This window comes from Crinia signifera, chromosome 8 (genome assembly GCF_055691185.1).
Source record: "Crinia signifera chromosome 8, ASM5569118v1, whole genome shotgun sequence".
In the NCBI taxonomy this organism is placed as follows: Eukaryota; Metazoa; Chordata; class Amphibia; order Anura; family Myobatrachidae; genus Crinia; species Crinia signifera.
In genome coordinates this window covers 67,064,178-67,091,616 of record NC_139224.1, presented here as the reverse complement: position 1 = coordinate 67,091,616, position 27,439 = coordinate 67,064,178, and the positions used below count along the sequence as shown (strand labels likewise).

General features: G+C 45.0%; 1 protein-coding gene and 1 long non-coding RNA gene across 3 annotated transcripts; one reads left to right on the top strand and one right to left on the bottom strand.

Moving 5' to 3' along the window:
- The first annotated feature begins 13,092 nt into the window (after positions 1-13,092).
- On the top strand, positions 13,093-16,083 carry LOC146026185 (uncharacterized). 2 transcript variants are annotated; one of them, XR_014454376.1, is made up of 3 exons: positions 13,093-13,745; positions 15,154-15,229; positions 15,786-16,083. It is a non-coding gene; the product is annotated as an uncharacterized LOC146026185 (long non-coding RNA). The 2 variants fall into 2 exon arrangements; XR_014454377.1 differs by having other exon boundaries at positions 13,093-13,759.
- On the bottom strand, positions 15,720-26,931 carry LOC146026182 (G-protein coupled receptor family C group 5 member D-like). Its single transcript, XM_083156625.1, has 3 exons — positions 26,025-26,931; positions 17,023-17,087; positions 15,720-15,930 (listed from the first exon to the last, which is right to left on the bottom strand). Exons 1-3 carry the CDS (start codon positions 26,929-26,931, stop codon positions 15,835-15,837), a joined length of 1,068 nt encoding a protein of 355 aa, XP_083012751.1. The 3' UTR covers positions 15,720-15,834.
- Between the last annotated feature and the right edge of the window lie 508 nt (positions 26,932-27,439).

The window sequence follows — 27,439 nt, the reverse complement described above, 5'->3', positions numbered from 1 at the left end:
GAGGAAAATGGGCAAGAGGTAAAACAGGCTGGTCATGGGATGAGAGGGTAAAGGTCGAGGGGCAAGATGTAAACGGGCGAGAGGAAAACGGGCAAGAGGTAAACGGGCGAGAGGTGAAAGGTAAACAGTCGGGAGGTGAGAGGTCGAAGGGCATGAGGTTAAAGGTTGAGGGGTTAAAGGTTGAGGGGTTAAAGGTTGAGAGGTTAAAGGTTGAGAGGTTAAAGGTTGAGGGTCGTGAGGTTAAAGGTTGAGGGGCGTGAGGTTAAAGGTTGAGGGGTTAAAGATCGAGGGGTGTGAGGTTAAAGGTAGAGGGACGTGAGGTTAAAGGTCGAAAGGTTAAAGGTCGAGAGGTTAAAGGTCAAGGGGCGTGAGGTAAACGGGCGAGGGCCCTCTTGCCCCTCGCCCGTTTAAAACGGGCGAGAGGTAAACGGGCGAAAGGTGACGGGTAAACGGTCGGGAGGCATGTGGTTAAAGGTTGAGAGGTTAAAGGTGAATGGGTCAAAGGTCGAGAGGTTAAAGGTCGAGGGGTATGAGGTTAAAGGTCGAGGGGCGTGAGGTTAAAGGTCAAATGGTTAAAGGTCGAGAGGGTAAAGGTTGAGAGGTTAAAGAACAAGAGGTTAAAGGTCGAGGGGCAAGAGGTAAACGGGCGAGAGGTAAATGGGTGAGAGGAAAACGGGCAAGAGGTAAACGGGCGAAAGGTGAGAGGTAAACGGTCGGGAGGTGAGAGGTTGAGGGGCATGAGGTTAAAGGTTGAGGGGTTAAAGGTTGAGAGTTTAAATGTTGAGGGGGTTAAAGGTTGAGAGGTTAAAGGTTGAGGGTCGTGAGGTTAAAGGTCGAGGGGCGTGAGGTTAAAGGTTGAGGGGTTAAAAGTCGAGGGGTTAACGATTGATAGGTTAAAGGTCGAGAGGTTAAAGGTCAAGGGACGTGAGGTAAAGGTCAAGGGACGTGAGGTTAAAGGTCAAGGGTTTAAAGGTCGAGAGGTTAAAGGTCAAGGATGTGGGGTTAAAGGTCAAGGGCGTGAGGTTAAAGCTCGAAGGGTTAAAGGTTGAGAGGTTAAAGGTCAAGGGGCGTGAGGTTAAAGGTCGAAGGGTTAAAGGTTGAGAGGTTAAAGGTCAAGAGGTTAAAAGTTGAGCAGTCAAAAGTCGAGGGGCGTGAGGTTAAAGGTCGAGGGGTTAAAGGTTGAGAGGTTAAAGGTCGAGATGTTAAAGGTCGGGCGTGAGGTTAAAGGTTGAGGGAAGTGAGGTTAAAGGTCGAGGGATTAAAGGTCGAGTGGTTAAAGGTCGAGGGGTGTGAGGAAAATGGTAAACGGACGAGAGGTAAACGGGCGAGGGGGGAGTGGCTAAAGGTCGAGGGATGAGAGGGTAAAGGTCGAGGGGTGAGATGCGAGGGGTTAAAGGTCAAGTGATGATAGGTTAAAGGTCCTGAGGTGAGAGGGTAAAGGTCGAGGGGTGAGAGGTAAACGGTCGAGGGGCGAGCGGTAAACGGTTGAGGGGCGAGAGGTAAACGGTCGAGAGGTGAGAGGTTAAAGGTCGGGGGCGAGAGGTGAGAGGTCGAGGGCCAATAGAAATCATTCTGAGTAGAGGCGGGGAAATATGAATATCTCTGCATCTCTGAGTGTCCGAGCGGAGCGAAGCAGGTACCACTGCAGCCGGGAGCAGTGCGACTTGAAGAGAAGATGCCGGGATGGTCGCCAGAGGACCAGTTGAGTAGGATTTCCTTCCACAGGTACCCCTTTGGATTACAACGGATCCTGGACCCCGGACTCTTCAGCCTTGGAGCCCCAGACCGGCCCCGGAACCAAGGCCCCGGAACCAAGCCACCGTACCGGACCCAGGGACCTACCGACGGGCTCAATCAATCAACATACAACTAGAGGCTTGAGGCCAATGATGGAGATGAGTATGCAGACGAAGATGGTCACTGAGTGTTGGAGTATAGGAGAGCTGTGAGTGAAATGTGAAGAGAAGTGGGCTTTGACAACAGGAGGGAAGTGGAAGGAAATCCTACTCAACTGGTCCTCTGGCGACCATCCCGGCATCTTCTCTTCAAGTCGCACTGCTCCCGGCTGCAGTGGTACCTGCTTCGCTCCGCTCGGACACTCAGAGATGCAGAGATATTCATATTTCCCCGCCTACTCGGAGGAGCTTACAATCTAGTAGGAAGGGGAGATATATATATATATATATATATCTTATATATTTAGCCAGATCTGTCACTCAACCCCTGTGGAGAACGTTCCTGTGTAGGACAGTTTCACTTTCATGTGTCTGACGTTCCACCCCCTTGACATCACCTCCCCCCGCCCAGCCAGGGCTACAGTACATGCCCACCATCCACCATTACTCCACAGCCACCATCCACCATTACTCCTGCACATCCCTACCCTCTGCCGCGACCCCCCTCCCGCGATTCGCGGGACCCCCGCGACCACCCCGGTATCCGGACTATTGTTAGACAGCACTTACATCGACAGCCATTACATCGACACCATTAGTTCGACAGCTCAATAGGTCGACATGGTTTTAGGTCGACATACCATTAGGTCGACATGTCATTAGGTCGACAGCTCATTAGGTCGACAGCTCATTAGGTCGACAGCTCATTAGGTCGACACTGTCATTAGGTCGACAGTGTCTATGTCGACAGTCAAAAGGTCGACATGGGTTTTTTCACTGTTTATTGAGCCGACATGTGCCGACAGGCGGTATTTCATGCCCTACTATCCACTAGGGCGTGGTGGGAGAATAAAATAGTGTGCCGAGCGCAGCGAGGCACCGTGCCCGAAGCATAGCGAGCGGCTGCGGTACACTTCAAACTTTGTCCATGTCGACTGTGTCGACATTTCGGGCAAAAAAAAAAAAAACCAGTGAAAAAACCCATGTCGACCTTTTGACTGTCGACATAGACTCTGTCGACCTAATGGCAGTGTCGACCTAAAAACATGTCGACCTAATGAGCTGTCGACCTAATGAGCTGTCGACATAATGACACGTCGACCTAATGGTATGTCGACCTAAAACCATGTCGACCTAATGAGCTGTCGAACTAATGGTGTCGATGTAATGGCTGTCGATGTAAGTGCTGTCTAATATCCGTCCCAGACCCGATCACCCCCTCCCGCGATTCGCTGGACCTCCGCGACCACCCCCTCCCGCGAAACGCGTGCCCCCCGCGACCCTCCCGCAAATCGCGGGACCCCAGCGACCCCTCCCTCCCGCGAGCCCCCTCCCGCGATTCGCAGGATCCCTGCATCCTCCCCTCCCGCGATTCGCCGGACCCCTGCGACCCCCCCTCCCGGCATTAAAAGGGCCCCCCGCGACCCCCCCTCCCGCGATTCACGGCACCCCCCCCCTACTGTGATTTGCGACCCCCCTCCCGCAATTCGCGCCGCCCCCTCCCGCGATTCACGGAACCACCGTAGCGCCCCCTTCCCACGATTTGCGGACCCTTTTGGCACTTCTCGCGATTTGCGGGGACCCCACCTCCCGCGATTCATGCCCCCCTCACGCAATTCACGGCACCCCCCACACCCCCCTTCCTGCGATTCGCAACCCCCCACGACCCCCCCTCCCGCGATTCATGCCCCCTCCCGCGATTCACGGACCCCCGCACCACCCCCCTGCGCCCACCCTCCCTTGATTCACGCCCCCCTCATGCAATTCACGGCAACCCCCCACACCCCCCCTCCTGAGATTCGCAGCCCCCCCACGACCCCCCCCTCCTGCGATTCATGACCCCTCCCGTGATTCACGGACCCCCGCACCACCCCCCTTGACTCACGGCACCCAACGCGCCCCTCCCGCAATTCACGGACCTCCGCAACCCCCCTCCCGCAATTCACTCACCCCGACAACCCCCCTCCCGCAATTTGCGGACCCCCTTCCCACGATTCAAGCCCCCCCACGCCCCTGCCCACGATTTGCCCGCCCCCTCCCGCTAACCGCGGATCCCCACACACCACCCCCCCTCCCGCAATTTGCAGACCCCCCAGACCCCCTTCCGGCAATTCCACCCCCCAGCGGACCACCGCGGCCCCCGCTCCCGCATTTCACGTACTCCCGTGACAATGGGGGATCCTGTACCACCACAAGCAGGTACCGCCCCTAGGTGGGAAATCCGGCCCTGGCTGCCGCACTGCAGGTTTCCCCACTGCCCTCTGCACCAGCGCCACAACTTTTATCAATGTCTTGCCCACATACCACTATTATACAGCCTCCTGCTCTCATGCACGCTCACTCCCTCCCAGTGGAAGGAGACGCTCACCCACTGCCGGGAGCTGCATACTGTCCCCCACCCTCCTCCAGTTCTAGGGATGCCCATCGACCATCAATGATTTTCAAATAATCAATGGTTTATGGCCGATGTTGAATACTTTTGCCATCAATGTGGGAGGACACTGCCCTGCCTCCTGTTCTCCTGCCCCGTAACTTCCGCCAGTGGAGACCCCCTCACCCTGTGTTGCCCACATTCCCCTATCATGCTTTACCGCCCAGCCTCCTGCTCTCATGCACCCTAACTCCCACCCAGTCGGAGGAGACACTGACTCCTGTATTTCTGTGCTGCCACGCTGGACCCTCACCCACTGGCAGAAGCTCCACAGTGTCCACCACCCTCTTTAGTCCCCCGTATGCCCACACACCCCTATCACTACCCAGCTTCCTGCTCTCCTGAACCGTAACTTCCACCACTGGGTAATCGCTGACGCTGTGTTGCCCACATAACCCTATCATGCCTCATATCCCAGCCTCCTGCTCTCATGCACCCTAACTCCCACCCAGTAGGAGGAGACACTGACTCAGGGCCACCGTCCTGTGCTGCCACGCTGGACCCTCACCCACTGCCAGAAGCTGCAATACAGGGCATCTTTCATACAATTCTAACCATATTTCTCACAATACAAATGTTCACAAATTAAGGGGCGTAGCCCCTTACGCCGGTGTGAAGAGCGCCCGTAGGGCGCGATGAATCACCTAGTATATATATATATATATAAATATATATATAATCTCTGAAGACGATTAAACATCGAAACGTATCACTACCTGGCTGTGAGGTCTTTTTCTTGATACCTCACACAACTTAAGGCCCGAGAGTGCCACCCGACACCCTGGATATATTCATCCAATTGGGGAAGGCACCCGGCAACTTACTACAAAGAACTGAAGTACCTGAGTGCCGAGCTTCAAACTAATATATATATATATATATATATATATATATATATATATATATATATATATATAATTAATTAATTATACATATATACCAACTCCTTGTGCCCGGCACTCAGACCCCCCTTGGGGTAGCTTGCTCAGGTGCCACCCGTGCAGGATGCTGGCCTGAAACACACAATACTTGTAGGAACAGTGGCACTCTGAGACTCCAAAATGGTGAAAATACGTGGAACTTTAAAGGTCTACAGTTTCGGGGAATTCACCCCTTTCTGATGAAGGAGTGAATTCCCTGAAACTGTAGATCATGGGTCCTCAAACTGCGGCCCTCCAGATGTTGTGAAACTACAAATCCCAGCATGCCTTGCCACAGTTTTGCTATAAGGGAGTGTTAAAACTGTGGCAAGGCATGCTGGGATTTGTAGTTTCACAACATCTGGAGGGCCGCAGTTTGAGGACCCATGCTGTAGACCATTAAAGTTCCACGTATTTTCACCATTTTGGAGTCTCAGAGTGCCGCTGTTCCTACAAGTATTTTGTGTGTCTCTCTCTCTATATATATATATATATATATATATATATATATATATATATATATATATATATATATACTGGATTCAATTAAGCGCTTGTATGTGATAACTTTACATGTTGAGAAGTGTAGAAAGATATGCTTCCAATGTGTTTGAAATTGGAAGCATATCTTTCTACACTTCTCAACATGTAAAGTTATCACATACAAGCGCTTAATTGAATCCAGTATATTGTGTATACCCCTATTTTTGCTGTATTTTATCAACACACCCTGTACTTTACCTTGTAATTTATGTTTTTGTTTGCTTTGTACGGCGCTGCAGACACTTTGTGGCGCCTTATAAATAAACATACTACTACTTGGTGGCCAGCGACTTGGAGTGCCTCCAGTGCTGTTAGACCTGGCACCTGGAAGCTGTACAGCACCGAAGTGCAAAAGGAGACCCAGTATCAGTGAACTGTACCAGGAGACCTGGTACCTGTGAGCTGAGGCAGGAGACGACATTGCTGGAGATACACATGCTACAAGTGGGAGGGAAGGGTTAGGAGGGTTAAATGATGACTGTCACAACCCTTTAATTCTTCTGTTCTCTAAACACCAACGTGTATTGGCATTCTCCAACATAATAGTGTGCTGATTGGATTAGCCCTGGGGTCTCCCTCCCAGCACTATTTACAGAGAACTGAATTAAATCAACCGCTTTTTCATTACTCATACTCTCTCTCTTCAGCGCCCCTAAAGGGCATTGTAGTGACAATGAGGGGCTTTCAAGATTTTGCTATGGGGGTCCACAAAGTACTGCTGTCTGTAGCCTCTCAAGTGGTTTGGACCTCCATTGAATAAAATAGTTTTATTTAGTGTCTTATATAGTGCAGCAGATTCCGTTGCGCATTACAATTGTAGACAGTGATAAAACAAACTGGGTAACAGACAGACTTGGAGGTAAGAGGGCCCTGCTGCAAGCTTACAATCTATAAAGAGTCATAAACAGCCAGCCAATCAGCTCCTGCCTGACATTTATCAAACAGTCTGTGGCATGGCATGTAGGAGCTGATTGGCGGGCTGTTTATCACTCTCCATTTTATCACTTCTGAATCATAGTGCATCTGGCCCATAGGAGGGAAACACAAGGACACCAGTAATAGCATAGTAGTCAGGGCCGGATTTGTCACTAGGCCCGTGAGGCACGGGCCTAGGGGCGGCACCTGTCATGGGCGGCAGCCGCCAGGAACTTGCTGCCAATCAGCCTAGCTAGATCAGCTGGCATGTGCAGTAGCGAGGGTAACGGCTAAACCCTCACAGCCTGCTCGCGTACCTCTGCAGCTTTGCCTCCTGGATGCTCCCTCACATCAGTCTCTTCCGGCGCGGGGCAGCGTCACTTCTTATTTTTGATTGGCAGCTGGCCAGCCACCTCAGTCCGGCACCAAGAGGGAGATGTGGTACTCAGCGTGGCTTCCTAGCTAGCTCTGTGAGCTGGCACATTTACATTCTGGGCAGCCTGAAGCTACAGTCTCATCCCTCCGTCCCTCCCTCCGAGCAGTGCATACAGGCAGTATTTATTGCCTGCACACACACTTGCACCGGAAACTCCGGAGTCCGTCCGCACAGGCTGTACAAAGCTACTGTGCTACATATAAGTGTTTTATGTTCCCAACAAGAGGCAAGGAACTTTTCTCCCTGCAGTGCACACAGGTAACTGAGCCCTCCCTCCTCTCATCACACTGCTGTACGGAAGGGAATGTGTCGGGAGCACAGTTAACTGTTTGAATCCCTTTTATTCAACAAACAGTAAGTGCTAGTCTCCTAGTAAGTGCTAGTGTTCCAGATCTATTTATTGTGCATAATTCCAAACATTTGCCCAGAGCTAGGAGGGACAGTTTGCGCCCATGTTCTCCCATGCCCTGCGACGCTGCTCCCTCCCTCCTCCCGTCACCTGCTGCTGCGCTCCGCCTCCGCCCCGTAGCAGTGTCTCCTTTTCATCGCTGATGAAAAGGAGACACTAGCAATATGATTGCTGGGGATATATTGCTAGCAATATATCCCCAGCAATCATATAGACCCGTGTGTACACAGCATTAACTGGGTATTTTTCCTGCCATGTGGAGGGCTGTCTGGTCCCTGCATTACAGTGTTTGGAATACAGGACCACTGGGTTGAGTGTGGAAGAGCAGTCTAGTTCCACATGCTCCCCTAACTCTCACAAGTGGCGAGATGGAAAGCTATGGCACGCCCACAAGATGAATAAAGGTGGCTCCTTCTGTAGCTATCTTCTATTGGGGGTTATTCAGATTAAATAAGTCCCCCTCAAGTTCGCACAGGGGACCAATTGTTTGCGACTGCGCATGTGTAAAGGTTTTAATGTGCATGTGCAGCCGCTGTGTGCGAGCATTGTGGGTGGGGGACATGGAGGGGCAGCAGATCGGGCAATTTGCATATGGGAACAGCCAGGTTGTTCCCATGAGAACGCTGGGCGCTCCCATGCAAAATGCTTGGTGACACAGGTGTGGGGGGTGGGCAGCTAACGTCAGTGGATATCAATGGTTTTCTTATCATTCATTAGTCTTCTAACGCAATTAGCGCACATAGGGCCTGATTCTGGTTCACTTGGTAAAGGAAATTTTCTCTCTAATGGACAAAACCATGTGCACTGCAGGTGAAGCAGATGTAACATGTGCAGAGAGAGTTAGATTTGGGTGTGGTTTGTACTTCAAACTGATGTCTATATTGCAGTGTAAAAATAAAACAGACCGTATTTACTCTGTACAGAAATAACAAAAAAATCTAACTCTCTCTGCACAATGTGAAGTAAACATGGTTTTGTCCATTTGAGAGAGAATTTGATTTGCAAATGAACCAGAATCAGGCCCACAATGTACTATTAGAACACTGGATGGTTGCAGGAAATGGGCCTCTATACACCTATGTAGATATTCTTTAAAAAACAGACGTTTGCAGCTAGTATAGTCATATACCACATTAACAATGTATAGAGTGTATTTCTGATTAATTTAATGGGGTTTTTTTAAAGCAGTGCGTTGCTATCAAAAATAAGGACATTTCTAAATGGCCCCAAACTTTTCAATAGTGTATAATAAGGAGACACTCAAAAAACAAAGGAGAAGTGGGATGATATACCCAAGATGGGAGGTCCCTAGAAAACCTCCTGTCTAAACTACAGAGAAGGGAGGAAATTCCCACTGTCATGAAGAAGTAGAATTATCAGTGAGCATCATTTTCTACTTTGGGACGGGGGGTTGGGTTTAGCGTTTCCACTCCTTGCTCATTTGTTTGATCTCTAGATGATACAGGTAGACCCAAGCTCATTCATAGTCATGAGACATGCATAGAAATTATTTTCAACCTGATGAAACAGAATCAATATCCTCTGCGAAAGTTCACATCGAGTTTTCCTGTGAAATGGGGTCAGCAAGCGGGGAACCCATCATAATGACATTTTAGACATTTGCAGTTGCACATGTACAAACACACACACTTACATAGCTGTGACCAACTTTTTTCATGATTAATTCAATAGTTAATCATCTGTCTTTGAGGTCAGAAGCCTCCACTTTCTTCAGTGTGTGTATAGTACATCCATGATTGAGGGTCTTCCATGTAAAGGTTTATCTGAAAGAGTCATTGAAAGTTCCCTTTCCACCTCACAGTCACAACAGTGTCATATGATGGATTTTCATCACCATAAACAGCCACCATTTGATCATGTATGTGACAGGCTCTGTCAACTGAAGAAATGTAAGAACTCTGCAGCCTTTCATTTTGTCCATAATGCAGCAACAACAGTTTGTGATTCAAAACAATTTGACATAAGTACAGATGGAGCCGCTCCCATCAGAGTGGCTCCCATCACGCTATCCACCACCCTACACCAAAATGGGGCGTGTGCACGTTGAGACACTTGCACCCCCCTCGGCACGTGAGACGCATGCATGTCCATGTCCTGTCCCTGTCCGTCGGATCGCCATCCACCAGGAAACAATGAGAGTGGTCCCATCTGTAGCTTTAATTTCCAACAGCATAATGTCGCCATGAGGATCAATAATTATGTTGATAAATGACATCCAGATATTGTGGAGATAATGATCACGCTATGGCAGGTATTCAATGCCGGTGCGAGGGGGTTAAACTGCGAGGATTGCAGAAAACCAGTGATCCTCGCAGTTTAACCCCCGCGCCGGCCGCTCGCACTATGCAACGCTCTGGGGAAATCCTCGCCGTCACAGAACTGCGAGGATTCCCCTAAACTGCGAGAGCCGCGGCTAGTGCAGCAAACTCGCTGTAATTAGCCTCGGCTCTCGCAGCTTTTGGAGGCACATTCGCAAATTCCCCCTCGCTCAAAAAACGGAGCGAGGGGGAATTTGCGTATATGGGGGGGGGGTCAGTTGAATACTGACAGGGTGAGCGGTGACTGCGAGCAAAAAGTCCTACTCGCAGTCACCGCTCGCCCACGGCATTGAATATATGCCTTTGTGTGTGCGATCATATACATGATTATTGTTCATTACCTTTTATGGAGAGGCAGGCAGCATAGTAAGACATAGAAGCCAAAACTTGTATATACTTTTATTATAGTATTGGATAAATAATTTAACATTATTTAGCAACATAACTATTTACAGACAAAACAAGGTTACTCACAGATGAAAAGAATACAATTATTCAATGCATCATGGGTATATATCTGATGTACAACTGTCTTACATTGACGGGTCATACAAATAAAATATAAAAAGCCTTCTCTAATGCTTGGTACACATTAGACGATATGCTTCATGAACAATAGCCTTATCGATTTCCCTTGAACTCCCTGGAGCTCCCTAATAAAAGATATCCTTCAGTCCACATAGAGGAGTACAGATGTCATTGATGATATAGTCAGGATATTCCTGTATACATGTATAGATGATAGAGGGGGTCATTAACGACCAGTGGGGGTGCGTATCATTAACGATATAGTGTGTACACACACTAAACAATATGCACAAAACTAAAGTTAACGATGATCGTTATCATGCACATCGTTAACAATATTGTCTAGTGTATATGCACATTAATACCAGATGCCCATAGGTATTAAGTTAACATTTTGTAATACTAGTAAAAATGCAAGTTAAACAATATTGATATGCATTTGTGATTCATGGTATTGCTAGCAGTTACTACTTTCCAGGGCACGCAGTGATTGCTAATGCAATAAAACATATGGGGCCAAATGTAATAGGGTGAGAGTTTCAGAAAGTGAGAGATTTTGGGAGAGTTTTCCAAATTGTTTTAAAGTGGCAATCATTTACACTGCAAAACCAGGTTGATTTTGCCATGTAATTGATTGCTGCTTTAAAAAATGGGAAAAACTCTCCCAAAATCTCTCTCACTTTCTGAAACTCTCACCCTATTACATTTGGCCCATGATGTTACTAGCAGAAGTGTGTATTGTGATGCTAGCAATAACACTTTGCAGCATTATAACCATTAACACATTTTTACTAGCATTCATTTAAAACAAAAGACAAATACTGCAGGTAATTAGCACCAGTGGATATGGGGCCATAAACATTCTAAAAATACAAACAACATGCATTAAACAAAAAAATATTCCTCTAGTTTTTTTTTAATAAGGAATGGATTTCAAATGGCAAAGTAAAGGTGGCCATACATCAGAAAGATATTGTACCCAATCATACAATCTCAACTGATTGTAAGATGGATTGTATGCAGATTGTGTGCACATCTTATGTACATAATCATACAATCAATCAGCAGATGGATTGTATGACTGATTGTAAGATGGATTGTATGCAGATTGTGTGCACATCTTGTGTACACAATCATGCAGTAGATGGATTGTATGATTGATTGTATGATCGATTGTGTGTAGATTGTGTGTCCAAAAACCACCAAGGACTGCCGGGGATTTCAAGGGAAATTGTACACAATCATGAGCGCAATCGATCTTAAGATCGATCTTTCTGATGTATGGCCAGCTTAACTCTTCAGAATACTCAGTTAAGCATGATTATTATAGATATATGTTGGAGAGACTACAGCTTTGGACCTAATTGGCGAACATACAGCTTAGCGCCTCTTAGCCAGCTCAGAGAATTGCCAGATTCCCTGAGCTGGCGCACGCTGGCGGAGAGGCACTGCATGCGCGCCCCATTATGGCGGATGGCGAGCAGCAGCGAATGGCGATAGAGTCACCAGGAGCAGCTCTAATGAGAGATGTTCCGTCTGTAAGGATGAGTTAAATCCCAGGTTATTATGGGCAGGAAGGATACGGTACTATTGGATGCCGTATCCACATTCAAGATCTTTATGTTATAGAAAATAGTGGAAACCAAGCGTGAAAACCTTTGTGTTATAGGGCTATAAACACTGGATTCTGTTCGCTATATAAATACAGCATTTATTTACTGGATAAATGTTCTCTGCTAAAAAACAAAACTTATATAATGAATCAGTCCAAGTTTCACAATTTGCACCTACTAGGGCATATAAAATTGCAGGCAAATGTTTATAAAATCTAGTGCCAATTTGCTTGGTAATGTGTGTACATTTTTCCTTTTATGCAGTGCTCAAATTTTTGTGAGCCCCTCCAGATCAAGTCCAATTTATCCTAAAATCCGTAATTGGCTTTGGAAACTTTGTACATAGAATTACATTTCTGATTAGCTTAATTAGTCCATAATTACTCCCCTTCTGCAGCACTGTCCTTCTCTGCTTCTCGTCTCTTCTCTGCAGGTGTCAGCTTCCAAGGAGCAAGCATAGTTACGGGTGTGGTATAGTGGTCCGACAGGGGGGATCCGACGGTTAGTATTCTAAAGTCAGATTCCCGACAGGGGGATGAGTGCAAAAAAGCTTCTTGCGGGCTCGCTGTGCTTAGCACACTGCAGGCTCGGTGGCTCGCCACAGGTTCTGTTCTCCCTCTATGGGGGTCGTGGACCCCCACAAGGGAGAATAGCCCCTTTGAGTCAGGATTCCCTCTTTCAGAACACCTGCAGTTAGGATTTCAATAACGGGATACTGACCGTCAGGATCCCCCTGTCGGGCAGTCATCAGGCACCCCATAGTTACTACCTCTCACACTGCATTCCCTACTGCACACCCGGGCTGTAACTACGCGTGGGCATGAAGGGATCAGCAGGTGAAATCCTGCTAGAGCACTGACACAGCTATGCAGACAGTGCCGGTTTGCCAGCGGGCGCACAAAGGGATGCACACAATGCGACTCTCTGCAAAGTGCAAACCCTGTGTTGGCGCTCAGGGGGCGGTGAGTGACTTGGATGCTGGGGACGCGTTCCGGGCTGAGGGGAGGAGGAGGAGTTGCTGGTTGGGGCTGGGGGGGCGGGTTGTATAGAGGTTTTCCAGAGTTATGTGAGAGGCTCAAAAGTAGATTTTCGGGGGAGTAGGGGTGGCAAGCTAAAATTTTGCCTAGGGCACATGAAAGCCTAGCACCGGCCCTGCCTGCACCCTTTCTCTGCACACAGAGCACTACATTACACTAAACTACCTCTACCCCTGCTCCCCAAATGTACTTGACTACACTACCTCTAACCCAGCACTCTCTCAGTACACCACCAGCTGCATTCTGAATGTCTTTCCTTTTTTTAAGTCCCCTTTACAAACACATTTTTTTTTTCATTTAAAAGTGTGCTCCCAACACCTCAGTTAAATAAAATCAGACACGAGGTCTTCAAACATTTTTAACATGAAAAGTCAATTGTATATGCCCCTATATGTTCATGTAATCTGTAGCAAACTTCATTCAACAAAATCGAGTATTTATGGTGGATTTATACTGTGGTCATAAAATAGTTAAATGAAAAAGGAGTGTGTAAAAGTGTCACAAACGTTTAATTTATTGTCTTTTTTAGTAAAAACATTGCTTTATCTTTCTAACAGCTTTTTGGTTTTATTTTTGATGATGGCACAAAAGGAAAGTGAAAGAATGGGCCTGATGGGGCAGCCCAAAATATTCAGCAGTTTTTGAAGTTTGCCTCCAGGAACCTACACCATCTTCCTGTGTAAGGAGCATCAGGTGGTGAACAAGGATTATCTGATGTTATTAGAATAACATGTAACATGAGAGAGATATATTTGAGTGGGGTATGGTGAGCTTCAAACTGAAATCTAAATTAAAGTGTAAAAATAGAGCAGTTAGTATTTACCCTGCACAGAAACAAAATAACTCACCCAAATCTACTCTCTCTGCACATGATACATCTGCAGTGCACATGGTTTTGCCCCTTTGAGAAAGATTTAGCTTTTGCGATCAACTACTTACTCAGGCCCTTTACCTGTAGGGAGTTTTTTTTTCTTTAACCTTTAGCAGTGGTTCCCAAACTTTTTTGAATCAATCATCAAAATATTTTCAAGGCACGAATCGGCCAAATGCTTCTTATTGAGAAATTCAGTAAAAAATATTAAATTAAGTACATTGAATTTTTATATGTCACAGTAATCTGGTGAGGGACAGAATTTGCTTCTGTTTGTGCACATATATTATGATTGGCAGCCACTTGCACAGGTTTTGCCTGTTACATTGACCATAAATAATATGAATTAAACCTGGTCCACCAACAAAGAAGCACCCCTGCAAGTGTCCTCAGGCACACCTAGGGTCCCTAGGCACACAGTTTGGGAACCACTGAACTATAGCGTATATTCAACTTTAGTGTACTTACCAACATACAGAATATAATGTAAATGAACTAAACCAGTGGTAGCCAACTCCAGTCCTCAAGAGCTACCAACAGTTCACATTTTCCAGACCGCCTAGTTTGTGCACAGGTGCACTCATTACTCAGTGACACATTTAAAAGATCCACAGGTGGAGCTAATTACTTCATTTGTGATTCTATGAGGAAACCTGGAAAACATGCAGTGTTGGTAGCTCTCGAGGACTGGAGTTGGCTACCCCTGAACTAAACTATACAACAAATATGATAAAACAGATGAACAACTCTTATTTAGAAAGGAACTGATCCCTACGACAAAACATAAAGCAAAAGGCTGCAAGTTATAACAATCTTTTGAAAATGAGGCAATGCTGAGCTTATATCACATAGGAGGGTATTCAGTCTCGGATGCTATTTCCGCTGGAAGAAATAGCGGCCGCTGCCTATTCAATGCTGTCCTTTCCGACAGCACTGAAAGTAGATTAAGACAAATCAGATCCGACTTTAAAACAAGTGAGATCTGTTTTGTCGGAAACAGTTGCGGATTGTCAAATTCACGTCGGTTTTTGCTGACACAACCACTTTCCAACATTCGACAGACGGAACATTGAATTTGAGCTTAGCGAAAACAGCCCTGGATTTAGACTGTTGGGACATTCCGACAGTCGGAATCACGGACTGAATACCCCCTCAATCTGACATTGTACCTCACAGAATGAATTTATATAATTGTTTTTTCTTCCTCTACCATCAGATTCTTTCTTTGGTGGCCATTCAGTAAAGTACACGTTATATCACTCAGAAGGAGATGTATTAAACCTCAGAGAGAGGTAAAGTACTAACCAATCTGTGTCTGACTAACATTTTATATTCTGTGTTTGAAAAATGACAGTAAGGAACTTACTGGTTGATCTCTCTACACGGTTTGATACAACTCTCCCATGCAGCTAACATACTGTAATCTGTCTTAACATTGCTCATTTCAGCATGCACCCGCAGATGATTGAGGTCACTCACATTGAACTGAATGGCCCCCTTGCGATCAAATTATATTTAAAATGAAGATATAAACAAATTAATCCTCTCTCCTCTGCGAAAGAGCCCCAGCATTCAGTGCTTTCGGAAATGCGGTAAAAACACAGAAAATTGTGTTTTTACCGCATTTTATCTTTAGTGTATTCTGCCCCTGTGCATTGCAGGACCCCATAGACAATATTAGGAAGAACAGGCAGGGAATACATGTAGATGCTATTGTAAATGATAGCATTAAGCAGCCATGTGTTACGTTAGACAATTGCCATTACTGCTCATTCATGCAAGTCCAAATAATATGTACCTAGCTGCCGGTTAATAAATGGGAATAATGTTTTTGCTATTTTATTACAGTGCTTGTTTCTTCATGCTGATCCTGGAGGAAAATGAACACCTCTGTTGTTTACATGGGACTAATGTCATGAGTTCGGTAATGCATATATGCATTTGGTCTTGGCTGAGGGCGAGGTATACTAAACTCCTTTGATGGGTTAATGTCCTATAAAGAAAACAAAATAAAATACATTATACAAGGCTTCAAAACACAAAAATGATCAAGAGGCTTGTGTGTTAATTCAACAGAGCTGTATATCTCTTTTTGGGACCATAAAATTTTGCTTCTGTGAAAGCATCTTATGGCATAAGTCCTGTTATACGCAATAATCCATTTACAACACAGAGGTCATATTTTAAAAAACAGAAGAAATAAAGAGGGCATGACCATACATTATGCGATTGTTGACAATCAATTGTATTTATTTCACAGCAGGTCTAGTGGGCATCGCATCGGTGCCTGAGACACACAAGCTGCAGAAGAGATCTGTTCGATCTGATACAATATATACTATGCAAAGGGATCGTATGCGACATATGCAAAAGGCCACATACAATATATTGCATGCAATCCTGCCACTCGGGAAGCTCCTGGGTGGCTCAAGGGGGGATCGCAGCCATATACCCCCATACTCTGCACCCATTATAGATGCACCACTATCAGGGCTGCCATCAGGAATTTGGGGCCCAGGACTCATTTGCCCCCTTCCTCACTTGACATACCGTAACTCGGCTCCTGCTCCCCCATCTCCTCTTCCACTGAGCTGCAGCCCGAAGGTCCCGGAGCGCAGGCTTCTTCAACTCAGGATGACGATGGCCAATTAAAATGCAGCACCAGCTGGTAAGCCAATCAGAGCTTGCACACAGGCAGCCTCTCTGATTGGCTCAAAAGCCGGTGCAGCATTTTAATTGGCTGCCGGCATCCTGGGTTGAATAAGCCGGCACTCGGGGACCTACTTTGTCCAGCGCACTGAGCGCAGCACCGCGAAGGCAGTAGGGGGGATTACGATGGGCAAAATGAGCTGCCCAGGCCCTTCCAGAGGCAGAGGCCCAAGACAGTGTACCCACAGCACCCCTTATTGGCGGCCCTGACTGCTATATCCTGGTTTTCCTAGAAGAGTCAATGTGTTTGTTATAAGTAGAATCCACACTCTGGACCAAAAACAAATTGGGTTACAAATTGGGCGCAGTTTGCACTATGTACAGTAATTACGCAAATCTAAGAGTGAAGCATGTTTGTTGCAACACTAGTACTTACTCTCATTGCTATAGTTGCATCAAATCGTGGAGTAGATGAAGGGGAACTCCTTCCAGAGCTTGGGCCTGGTGAGAAAAGAAAGTAAGAAAAGAGATGTTAGGGACATCATCATGGTAAATATACATGGCACAGATACTACAGTATATGTAACACCTCAGTGTCATCTGAAGTTTTGTTCTCTTATTCAGTCCTTAGACCGCCCAATCTCTAAGTAATGCATAAGAGGCAGTGTTGTCAAAACCTGAAAATATTCTTTTCTCATGTTTATAAGTTTTACTGACCAACAACAGTTTTTACTGATACATTTTTAGTATAATTGTAAAATAGTAGCATATGTGTTTATGATACGGTATACTTTATTATTTTCATATTTACTTACATATATACGAATATCCGAGGCACTCACGGGACTTATAAAGATAAGAATTCAGGCGTGGAAGGCCACAGCTGTGATCAAAGTTTCAGTATATTCAACTTTCGTCGCTCGAATAAACTGAAACGTTGATCACAGCTGTGGCCTTCCACACCTGAATTCTTATCTTTAGAAGTCCTGTGAGTGCCTCTGATATTCATTATTCATTTATATTTTTGAACACCGCAGAGTGTTCTAAGGCAGGCACCAGGGCTAGTTGTCAACAGGAGGGTAGGTGTGCCGGTCTCCCCACTATATGTATATATTCATATATAGGACCGGCACTTGCAGGGTATAAAACGTCCATTACCTTGCTCCGGTGCCCTCACAGATCAAGCTGGGCCAAAGTCCACTTGTACATATACTGTCCATACATCAGCGGCACTCAGAGACTTTCTAGGTGTCAAAAACTTTTCAGTGGTTTATTGGGACGACGTTTCGGGGTCTGCACCCCTTTCTCAAGCCACACACAAGTCACTTGTGTGTGGCTTGAGAAAGGGGTGCAGACCCCGGAACGTCGTCCCAATAAACCACTGAAAAGTTTTTGACACCTAGAAAGTCTCTGAGTGCCGCTGATGTATGGACAGTATATATATATATATATATATATATATATATATATATATATATATATACAGGGCTATTTTTGTGCAGGCTTCAGCAGGAACTGAGGCCCTTATTCTAGTTCACTCTTTCTGACAAGATATTTCTTAGATGGACAAAACCATGTGCACTGCAGGTGAGGCAGGTGTTACTTGTGCAGAGATAATTAGATTTGGGTGGGGTTTTACACCTGCCTCACCTGCAGAGCACATGGTTTTGTCCATCTATTAAATATCTTGTCAGAAAGAGTGAACTAGAATAAGGGCCTCAGTTCCTGCTGGAGCCTGCACAAAAATAGCCCTGTATATGTATGTATATATATAATATATATATATATATATATATATAAATCCTATAGATTGTAAGCTTGCAGCAGGGCCCTCCTACCTCCAAGTCTGTCTGTTGTTACCCAGTTTGTTTTATCACTGTCTACTATTGTAAAGCGCAACGGAATCTGCTGCGCTATATAAGAAACTGTAAATAAATAAATATAATACACACACACTGTTCATACATGCAGGAAGCAGGACTTTGAAATGGTGTACATTTACTTTGCTACAGCATCTAGTTTATGTTCTATTAGGCATATTTATTATGTTCAGCAAGCCATATTCCTGGCTAAAAGCTTTGTCCTAAGCATCAAGTGGTTACCACCTGCAAAACTCTGCCTATGTCTTTGTGGGAGAAAACTGAATTAACAAGGTTAGTCGCACTATATATTTTCTGAATTTACAGAATTATGATTGTACAAACAGCACGTGTAGAAGGCAACCACATCTTACACAATGCAGAACAATGAGCCTATTTATAGATGTTGCATCATGTGGCCAGTTTAAGATTACAAAACTTTATATTATTGTTGGTAGATACAGTATATTGTACCTTATCTTCTTATTACTGTGGAAAATATATATAATAAAACAGACATTGGGTGTGATATGCTAAATTTCAACAGGTGTACCAACATTATAATTAGAATTCTGCAAATGTAGAAATCAGGAGAGGTGTACATAAGTGCTATTTGTATCATGCTCTTGGAGAACAAAGTAGCTATTTATTCATCCACCACTCCCAGGTTCCCAGCAATGCCTTTCTAATATGCACGTTTTAAGTATACCAAATGTTTTGAAGTTGCATCTTCAGAAAACCAGTACAGCATATACCTGATATTTTGTCTTCAGTTTGTACAGGTTAGTAAATTCAGTTAAAGGAGTTTCTGGTGCACATATTGGGAAGAAATAGGTACTGGTACTCAGAAAGAGGTACTGATGTTTATGAGAAGGAAGAACCATTGTATAGACCAGTGGTAGCCAACCCTAGCCCTCGAGAGCTACCAACAGTTCACATTTTCCAGACAACCCAGCTGCTGCACAGCTGCACTCATTAATCACTGACACATTTTAAAAGATACACAGATGGAGCTAATTAGCTCACTTGTGATTCTGTGAGGAGACCTGCAAAACATGCACTGTTGGTAGCTCTCAAGGACTAGGGTTGGCTACCCCAGGTATAGACTGTTTGTGGACACCCTCCTCTGTGGTACAGTAGACTCTTGTGGTTATCTGTTGCGGTTTAACATTCCTATTGACATCAATAATGCTGCCTCCTCTAATCTTCTTGACCTCACCACCTCCTTTGGACTTTCTCAATGGACCTCCACCCCCACTCATAATCTCGGACACTCCCTTGAACTAGTCTTCACCCACCATTATAATCTTTTTGATTTCTCTAATTCTTCCTTCCCACTCTCTGACCACAATCTGCTCTCTTTCACCCTCTCATCCTCCCCTCTCTCCTCATTGCCCAGACCCACAGTCACCAGATGTAACCTCGGGTCTCTTGACCCTACTGTCCTGTCTTCCCTGGAGACTTTCCTCTCTCCTCTTTCAACCATGACCTGCCCCAACCAGGCTGCCTCTTTCTATTACTCTTCTCTCACCTCTGCTCTCGACTCTGTAGCCCCTCTCCACACTGTCCCCCTCCGACGCTCTAAACCCCAACCCTGGCACAACAAAATAACACGATTCTTGCAAAAATGATCACGCTCTGCTGAACGCCTTTGGGGAAAATCTCACTCTCTGGCAGACTTCCTCCATTTTATGTTTATTCTCTCCTATAGTGCTGCTCTCTCCTCTGTCAAACAATCTTTTTTCAAATCTCTCCTCTCTTCTCATTCCTCCAATCCCCGCCGCCTCTTTGAAACTTTTAACACTCTAATTCACCCTGCACCACCCCTCCTCCCTTCATCCCTCACTGCCACTGACTTTGCCTCCTTCTTCCTCTCTAAAATTGAGATAATCCGACATGATATCTCCACCCACCCCAATCATCCTCCCCTCCCAACTACCCCACTCTGTCATTCTTCTGCCCTACTACAGCTGAGGAAGTCCGCTCCCTCATCTCATCCTCTCCCCCTCTACCTGTCCCTTGGACCCTCTCCCCTCCCGTCTCCTCAGTTCCCTCTCCCCCACTGGCTGCTCCCACCTTGCTCTCTTCTTTAACCTATCTCTTTCTACTGGCATCTTTCCCTCACCCTTCAAACATGCTCTGGTCTCACCTATTCTTAAAAAAACAAACCTGGACCCTTTATCTCCCACAAGCTACTGCCCTATCTCTCTTCTCCCATTTGCCTCTAAAATACTAGAATGGCTGGTTTACACGCGTCTCACCAGCTATCTGTCTGACCACTCCATCCTTGATCCCCTTCAATCTGGCTTTCGCCCACTTCACTCCACTGAGACTGCCCTAGTGAAAGTCACCAATGACCTGCTGTCAGCCAAATACAAGGTTCACTTCTCCCTGCTTATCCTTTTGGACCTATCTGCGGCCTTTGACACTGTGGATCACCCTCTCCTCCTCCACACACTCGAAAACATTGGCCTCTCTGGCACGGTCTTCAACTGGTTTTCCTCTTACCTCTCCAACCATTCCTTCTCAGTCTCTGCCTCTGGCTCCACCTCACCACCTTCCATCCTTCCTGTCGGGGTACCTCAGGATTCTGTCCTTGGCCCCCTTCTGTTCTCCCTGTACACCTATTCTCTGGGTGCACTCATTAACTCTTTTAGCTTCCAATATCACCTCTATGCTGATGACACCCTAATCTACCTCTCCTCTCCTGATCTGTCCCCCACTGTTCTCTCTCAGGTTTCCAACTGCCTCTCTGCCATCTCCTCCTGGATGTCTGAGCGATTTCTGAAGCTGAATATGGACAAAACCGAACTTATTATCTATGCCCCATACTAATATCTCTATCACTGTTAACTACGCCATCATCTCCCGTTCCCCAACTCCGCTGCCTTGGTGTCACTCTCGACTCCTCCCTCTCCTTTGCACCCCACATCCAAGCCCTGGCCCATTGTTGCCGGTTCCAGTTACGCAACATTGCTCGCATCAGGCCCTTTCTCTCACAGAGTGCAACTAAGCTGATCATCCACTCACTGGTCATCTCATGGCTTGACTACGGTAATGCTCTCCTCACCGACCTCGCTCGATCCCAACTGGCTCCTCTCCAATCTGTCCTCAACTCTGCAGCCAGGCTTATCTTCCTCTCCCGCTGCTCTAATTCTGCCACTCCCCTTCAACAAAATCTGCATTGGCTCCCATTCCCCTACAGAATCCTCTTCAAACACCTCACACTCACATACAGGGCCATCTCTAAATCCATTGCTCCATATATCTCTAACCTCATCTCCATTCATACACCCTCCCGCCCTCTACGGTTGGCTGAGGACTTTTGTCTCTACTCCACCCTGATCACTGCTTACCATGCTAGAGTACAGGACTTTGCCCGTGCTGCACCCCTTCAGTGGAACGCACTCCCTCACTCCATTAGACTCTCCCCGACCTTGCAAAGCTTCAAACGGGCACTGAAAACTAACCTATTCATCAAAGCGTACCCTTCCACTGCATAAACTAGTCCTGCATAAACTAGCTGGTTCTCCGACCCCTTGCCTGTTTACATCCTGTTATCTAGCCACCACCCACTTGCTTGCACCTCTTGTAATCTGTCTGTCTTCCCTTCCTACTAGATTGTAAGCTCCTCCGAGCAGGGCTTCCTGCTGTCAAAGCCCACTTCTCTTCACATTTCACTCACAGCTTTCCTATATGCAAACACTCAGTGACCATCTTCGTCTGCATACTCATCTCCATCATTGGCCTCAAGCCTCTAGTTGTATGTTGATTGAGTCCTCACTACTTATATTTAAGCTGTAATGTGTATTGATCTGTGGCGCTCTTTATTGGTACTCTATTTTTGTTATTTATTCAATGTTATACCAAGTTTTGTCTCCCTGTATTGTTCCTGTGAAACACTTGTGGCGCCTTATAAATAAAATTATAACAATAATAATGATAATCTGCTACAGATGCACAGGTCTCTGGAAACATGGTGTCTGCGCATATTCCCTGTGAGTGCACAAATCTCAGCTCGGGGACAATATACAAACTCCGCACATGGAGGGAAACAAATCCATGACCTCAGTGCTGCAAGGCAATAATGCTAACCATTAGAACATCTGTGTTATCCATTGCTGGCTTTGTTCGCATGAATGGTTCGCGCATGTGCACTGTGGATCGTGCACGTGAGCGGTTGATCGATAATCGCTCTAGCTGTGAATTCTCAGCAAATGGTTCTGAATCGGCCCATAATGAATTAGCCCCAAAGATAGGCCAATGGATACTAACCTAGCTACAAGTTACACATTTTTATAGTAGCTTCTGTATTTTGACGTTTTAAGAATAAAAGTGATCAGTTTGCATAATGGTTCAGAGACTCTCTACTTAAGGGTTAGCATGGTACAAGAGATGGTAGTGTATTAGTTTCAAATTGCGGCAATAATAAATAATAACAATGTAGAGGATTATATATTGGGCCCGTCCCTTTTAATTATTTTATAATTTTATATGTATTTTTATGGTAAAAAAATTGTAATGTACCACAAATACCTCCAGAAGCTGGCACACCTACACTGTTGTACTTTTAAGGTTACACCTGTCTTTTAAATATATATTTTCAAATACAAACTTATGCTGTCATGGGTGTGTCAGATTTGGATTTGAGTCATGCTAAACTGTGACCTTTCCATTTGTGATGAGATTAATATTCACCCTACAGCTGACTTGGTTTAGAGTATTTCACCTACCTACATTCTTTTATTATATTTGTTTGAACATTACCCAGAAGCAGACACATCTCCCATTATACACATATTCAGAATTAAGTTTACATCAGACAGTGTTCTATGTTACCACTATTTGTTCCCAAATCTGTATGGAGAGAAATTCAACTTACATTGGGTCTAATTCAGACTAGAAATGGGCAAAACCAAGTTGCACTGCAGGTTAGATTTGGATTGGGTGTGTTCAAACTAAAATCTAAATTGCAGTGTAATGGTGGCGACACACGGTGTGATGCGCATCATATTTTTGGACTAGATCGCATCGAATCTAATTCAAAACTCATGCGATGTGCTAAAGCAGCATGCGTTTTGAACTAGATGCAATCTAGTCCAAAAAGTACATGCAGCACATACTTTTTGTGCTATGCGATGATGTGCACAGCTCGCGCATCGCAAGCCCAAAATGCTCCTTATGCAGAATAATGCAGGCAGTATTTACCCTGCACAGACACAAAATAACTCACCCAAATCTAACTCTCTCTGCATGATACATTTACCCCAACTATAATGCAGCATGGATTTGCCCATTTGCAAAAGATTTAGAATTTTATGATCAACTCTGAATCGGGCCCATTATAACTTATGTGATGGTATATTGTTCTGCTCTCCCTGGTCAGCAGTACAAAGCTGCAAGCAAACTCTAATCATGTTGCATCACTTGTTATTGCTGTACTGTATGTATCTAGTGTTACCCACACTTCTTGGATTGTACGCCTATTTGGGGAGTGGCACCTTTATCTTCTGTTTTATGTCTCTGTCATCTTTTCTGTTATGATAACCTCAATTTATAAAGCTGTGTAATATATCAGCGCTTTAGCAGTAAAATAGTTATTATGATGATGATGATGATGATGATGATGAAGAAGACGACAAGTTCTTTTAATTTTCTTAGTCACTAAATACTCACAAAACTTGTAAATTCACCAAACCCTACTTTGGGCATTACACAAAGTTCGATTGTAAGTGAAAAAGAAGCATCAATGTTGGAACTGATCAGGCACTGATATGGTTAATTTTGTCAGCAGCTGCTTTAAGTAGGGATAGTCAATCTCATCAAAAAGTCAAATATTAACAAGAAGCAGTGCTCAGATTATCAAATCTTATATAAACAAGTTACATATACATGGAGAACTAAAAAAAAAAAACTCTTGGATTTAATATTATAGAAGCTGTAAATGATAAACAATAGATTAAACAGTTAACAATCAGATAAAACAATCACCCAAAGCTGTTATGCATTATTAGTTACATCCAGAAGATAGTTCATGGGTACAGACACCTGTTCCTCTATATACCTCTGGAGCTTAAATGATGGTAAAGGGATGAGTAGATATTTTCTTTAGTAGATGGAGGAATCAATCACTAGTCACAATTAGATAGGTGATCCCTTGTACAGACACACTGCTGATTGTACGGATCCCTCAGATGCAAAACCGAGTGCAGGGGTCCTTGTTGGCAGTGGTACCGACAGGTTGGCCAGGTAAAATGGAGGGGTGTGACTACCAGGAGGGGGCGTGGCCACATCCAGTGTGAAAAAAAATACCTAACTTTTGCCGGCAGGCGCAGGTGGGGGTGCAATCGCACACCCACACGGGGAGAGTGAGGACAGGCTGCCGCTGCCTCTCTCTCCCCAGCTCAGCACTGAGCAGCTTGTTGCCCCTTTTTCCCCACTGCCCAGCGTTTTGCTACAGGGGAGGGGGGAGCAGGACCTGGGCCCTCCATCTGACCCGGGCCCAAGTAAAAAGTACCCCCCCCCCCCTTTGCACCACTGCTTGTTGGCACAAGGGCAGTCATTTTTCCAAACCACAAATGGCTGGAATCTTTATACAGACAAAAAGCCTGCTTCAGACCTGACCGTACAACTGCGAATTAGCAGGCCAGGTGTTTATCACATGCATACAGCCCATAGTACCCATGTGCAAGGTCGTCCTTTTATTGCTGGCTGTATGCCAGTTGATTGGCAGGAAGGTGGCATTTGAGGGCGGTAACCAGTCCTTTTCTGGGAGTGTCAGGGAAAAGGCAGATGTCAGCTCCGGCCCTGATCAGCCTGTTTATAGACCAGCCGCCTAGTAAGTCCTGGGCTACGCACAGACTGCAGTCACTGGACAAATCATTGAATGGTGAGCAGTTGTGAATGTATTTGCAGCTATTCGCGGGCTTGCAATATTTTTGTAAGCCTTGCTAAACAATCTGATTAGTGTAAAGTCCAACGCAGGCAGTCTGTGGGTGAGTGCTCGCAGACCCCAACCTGCACCATTGCTGTCTGAAAGACTACAGCCTTTGGGCCTAATTCAGACCTCAGTCTTTGTCTGTATAAGGATCCAGATGTTTTCTGGTTGGAAAAATTACAGCCCTTGCACAATCAAAGACCCCTATCATATAGTATTCCATCTGAGAGATCTGTACAATCAGAGGTGTGCCTGTACAAGGCATTTACCCGCTATCTGAGTTTCTAATGGTGACTACTGGATGATTCCTCCAACCACTTTCGGAAAATGTCTACTCAAAACTGCTACTTTCAGCTCAAAATCCCCAAGTGTGTATGCCCAAAAGCTGGTGCTAATTACATTGGCCTGGGGTTGTTTGAGTTGCCCAGTGGAGGTCTGGGTCAGCTGCTGAGGGTACTACACATGTGTGGCCACATCTTCCTTATTTGGTCATGCTTCCAAGTACCCAAGCCTCATTTAACTCTAATTTTATAGCTTAACTTTTATTTGCTTGCTTCCATCATAGACAAAAAACAAATATGAAAATAGTATTTTCCACACTGATGTAAATAAAACACTTTTTTATACTAAATGAAAACCTACCTTGGATTGAATCTTCTTTAGTGAAAACACGGTTGTCTACTCCAATGGTTTGTCGAAGAAGACGAGGTTGGGTTTGGCATTTGTCTTGGGCACAGTCTGATCTGCCACTTGTCATCAAACACAGCTCTGGCAACATGTACATGATAAGGAAAACCCAACCATTGGCTACTAAAGCGATAGCTCTCACAGGATCATCCCACAGAGGTTGTTTATTTAGAGATTCATTTCCTCTAAGCAGCATAACAATCCATACCACCCAAATGGCAATGGAGAAAAACATTGTTATATAAATATGGGCACTATGTCTCTTCCAGTGTTTGCATGGTCCACACATACTGACCATTGACACTAGAAAGGTTATAGCCATTAGCACCAAAACATATATCAGTATAAGCACAAAGTCTTTGTTACGCTCTGGCAGATTTGCAGTAGCCAGATCGCACTGGTCCATATTTCTTCCCAGATAGACTGCTACATACAAAATGGCTATTATAATTTGAATAAATGAAAGGATTATGACAATGACTAGCATCATCCACCAAGACATACCCTGACCACCACGAACCAGTCTCACTAGCTTGCTGGCATGAACCAAAAGACAAGAAAAACAGATGGCAAATAGGACTCCAAACAGGAAGAAACGCGTTGGACAAGTACTTCGATTCAGTTTTATGATGAAGGCAAATGTAAGGCCAAAGATTCCAAGTGTACCCAAGAGGAAAATTAATTGAATGGGAATCAATGCCCGCTTGGCATTATCACATATACGGGGAAATATAATGAGAAGTGCTAACATGAGGACAATGGTGAATACGACCCCTGCAGCAGCCAAAGTTTCGAGTACGATGCCCCATACAGCCGATTCACTGCACAGGAATATGTAGTCATCAGCAACATTACACGACATTTTTGCTGATGTCTGCACCAGTTCCTGTTAAGAAAAATGATAAAACTCAATTTTTTATCAAATACATACAAATGTTATCTCTCTCTCTAATTTATCTATCTACTGTATCTATCATAGCATATCTTAAAATAATTATCGTTTACAAACAGTTTCAATCTGTATGATTTGTAAGCATATGATCATTGCTGTTGGCTACACACTTTAAATTGTACCAGACATTTTTGAGGTGTATATAACTGTTATTGAACAATACATAAAAAGTCACTTACTAAAAATACTTTCTCACAAAGTCCTATCAAAGGCATTATGCAACGTTGGCCAGTATACTACTGCCCTCCAACAATTAAGCTACAACTGGATACATACTGTACAGTACATACTATATGCATGTAGTCTATGCACTCAGTTCATCACAGGTATACAAAGAAAATATTTATGCCAATGCTTATAGTCACTTGTTATGTTTGCAAAAAAAGTAATTACTATTAGACATCAATAACACTTTAAT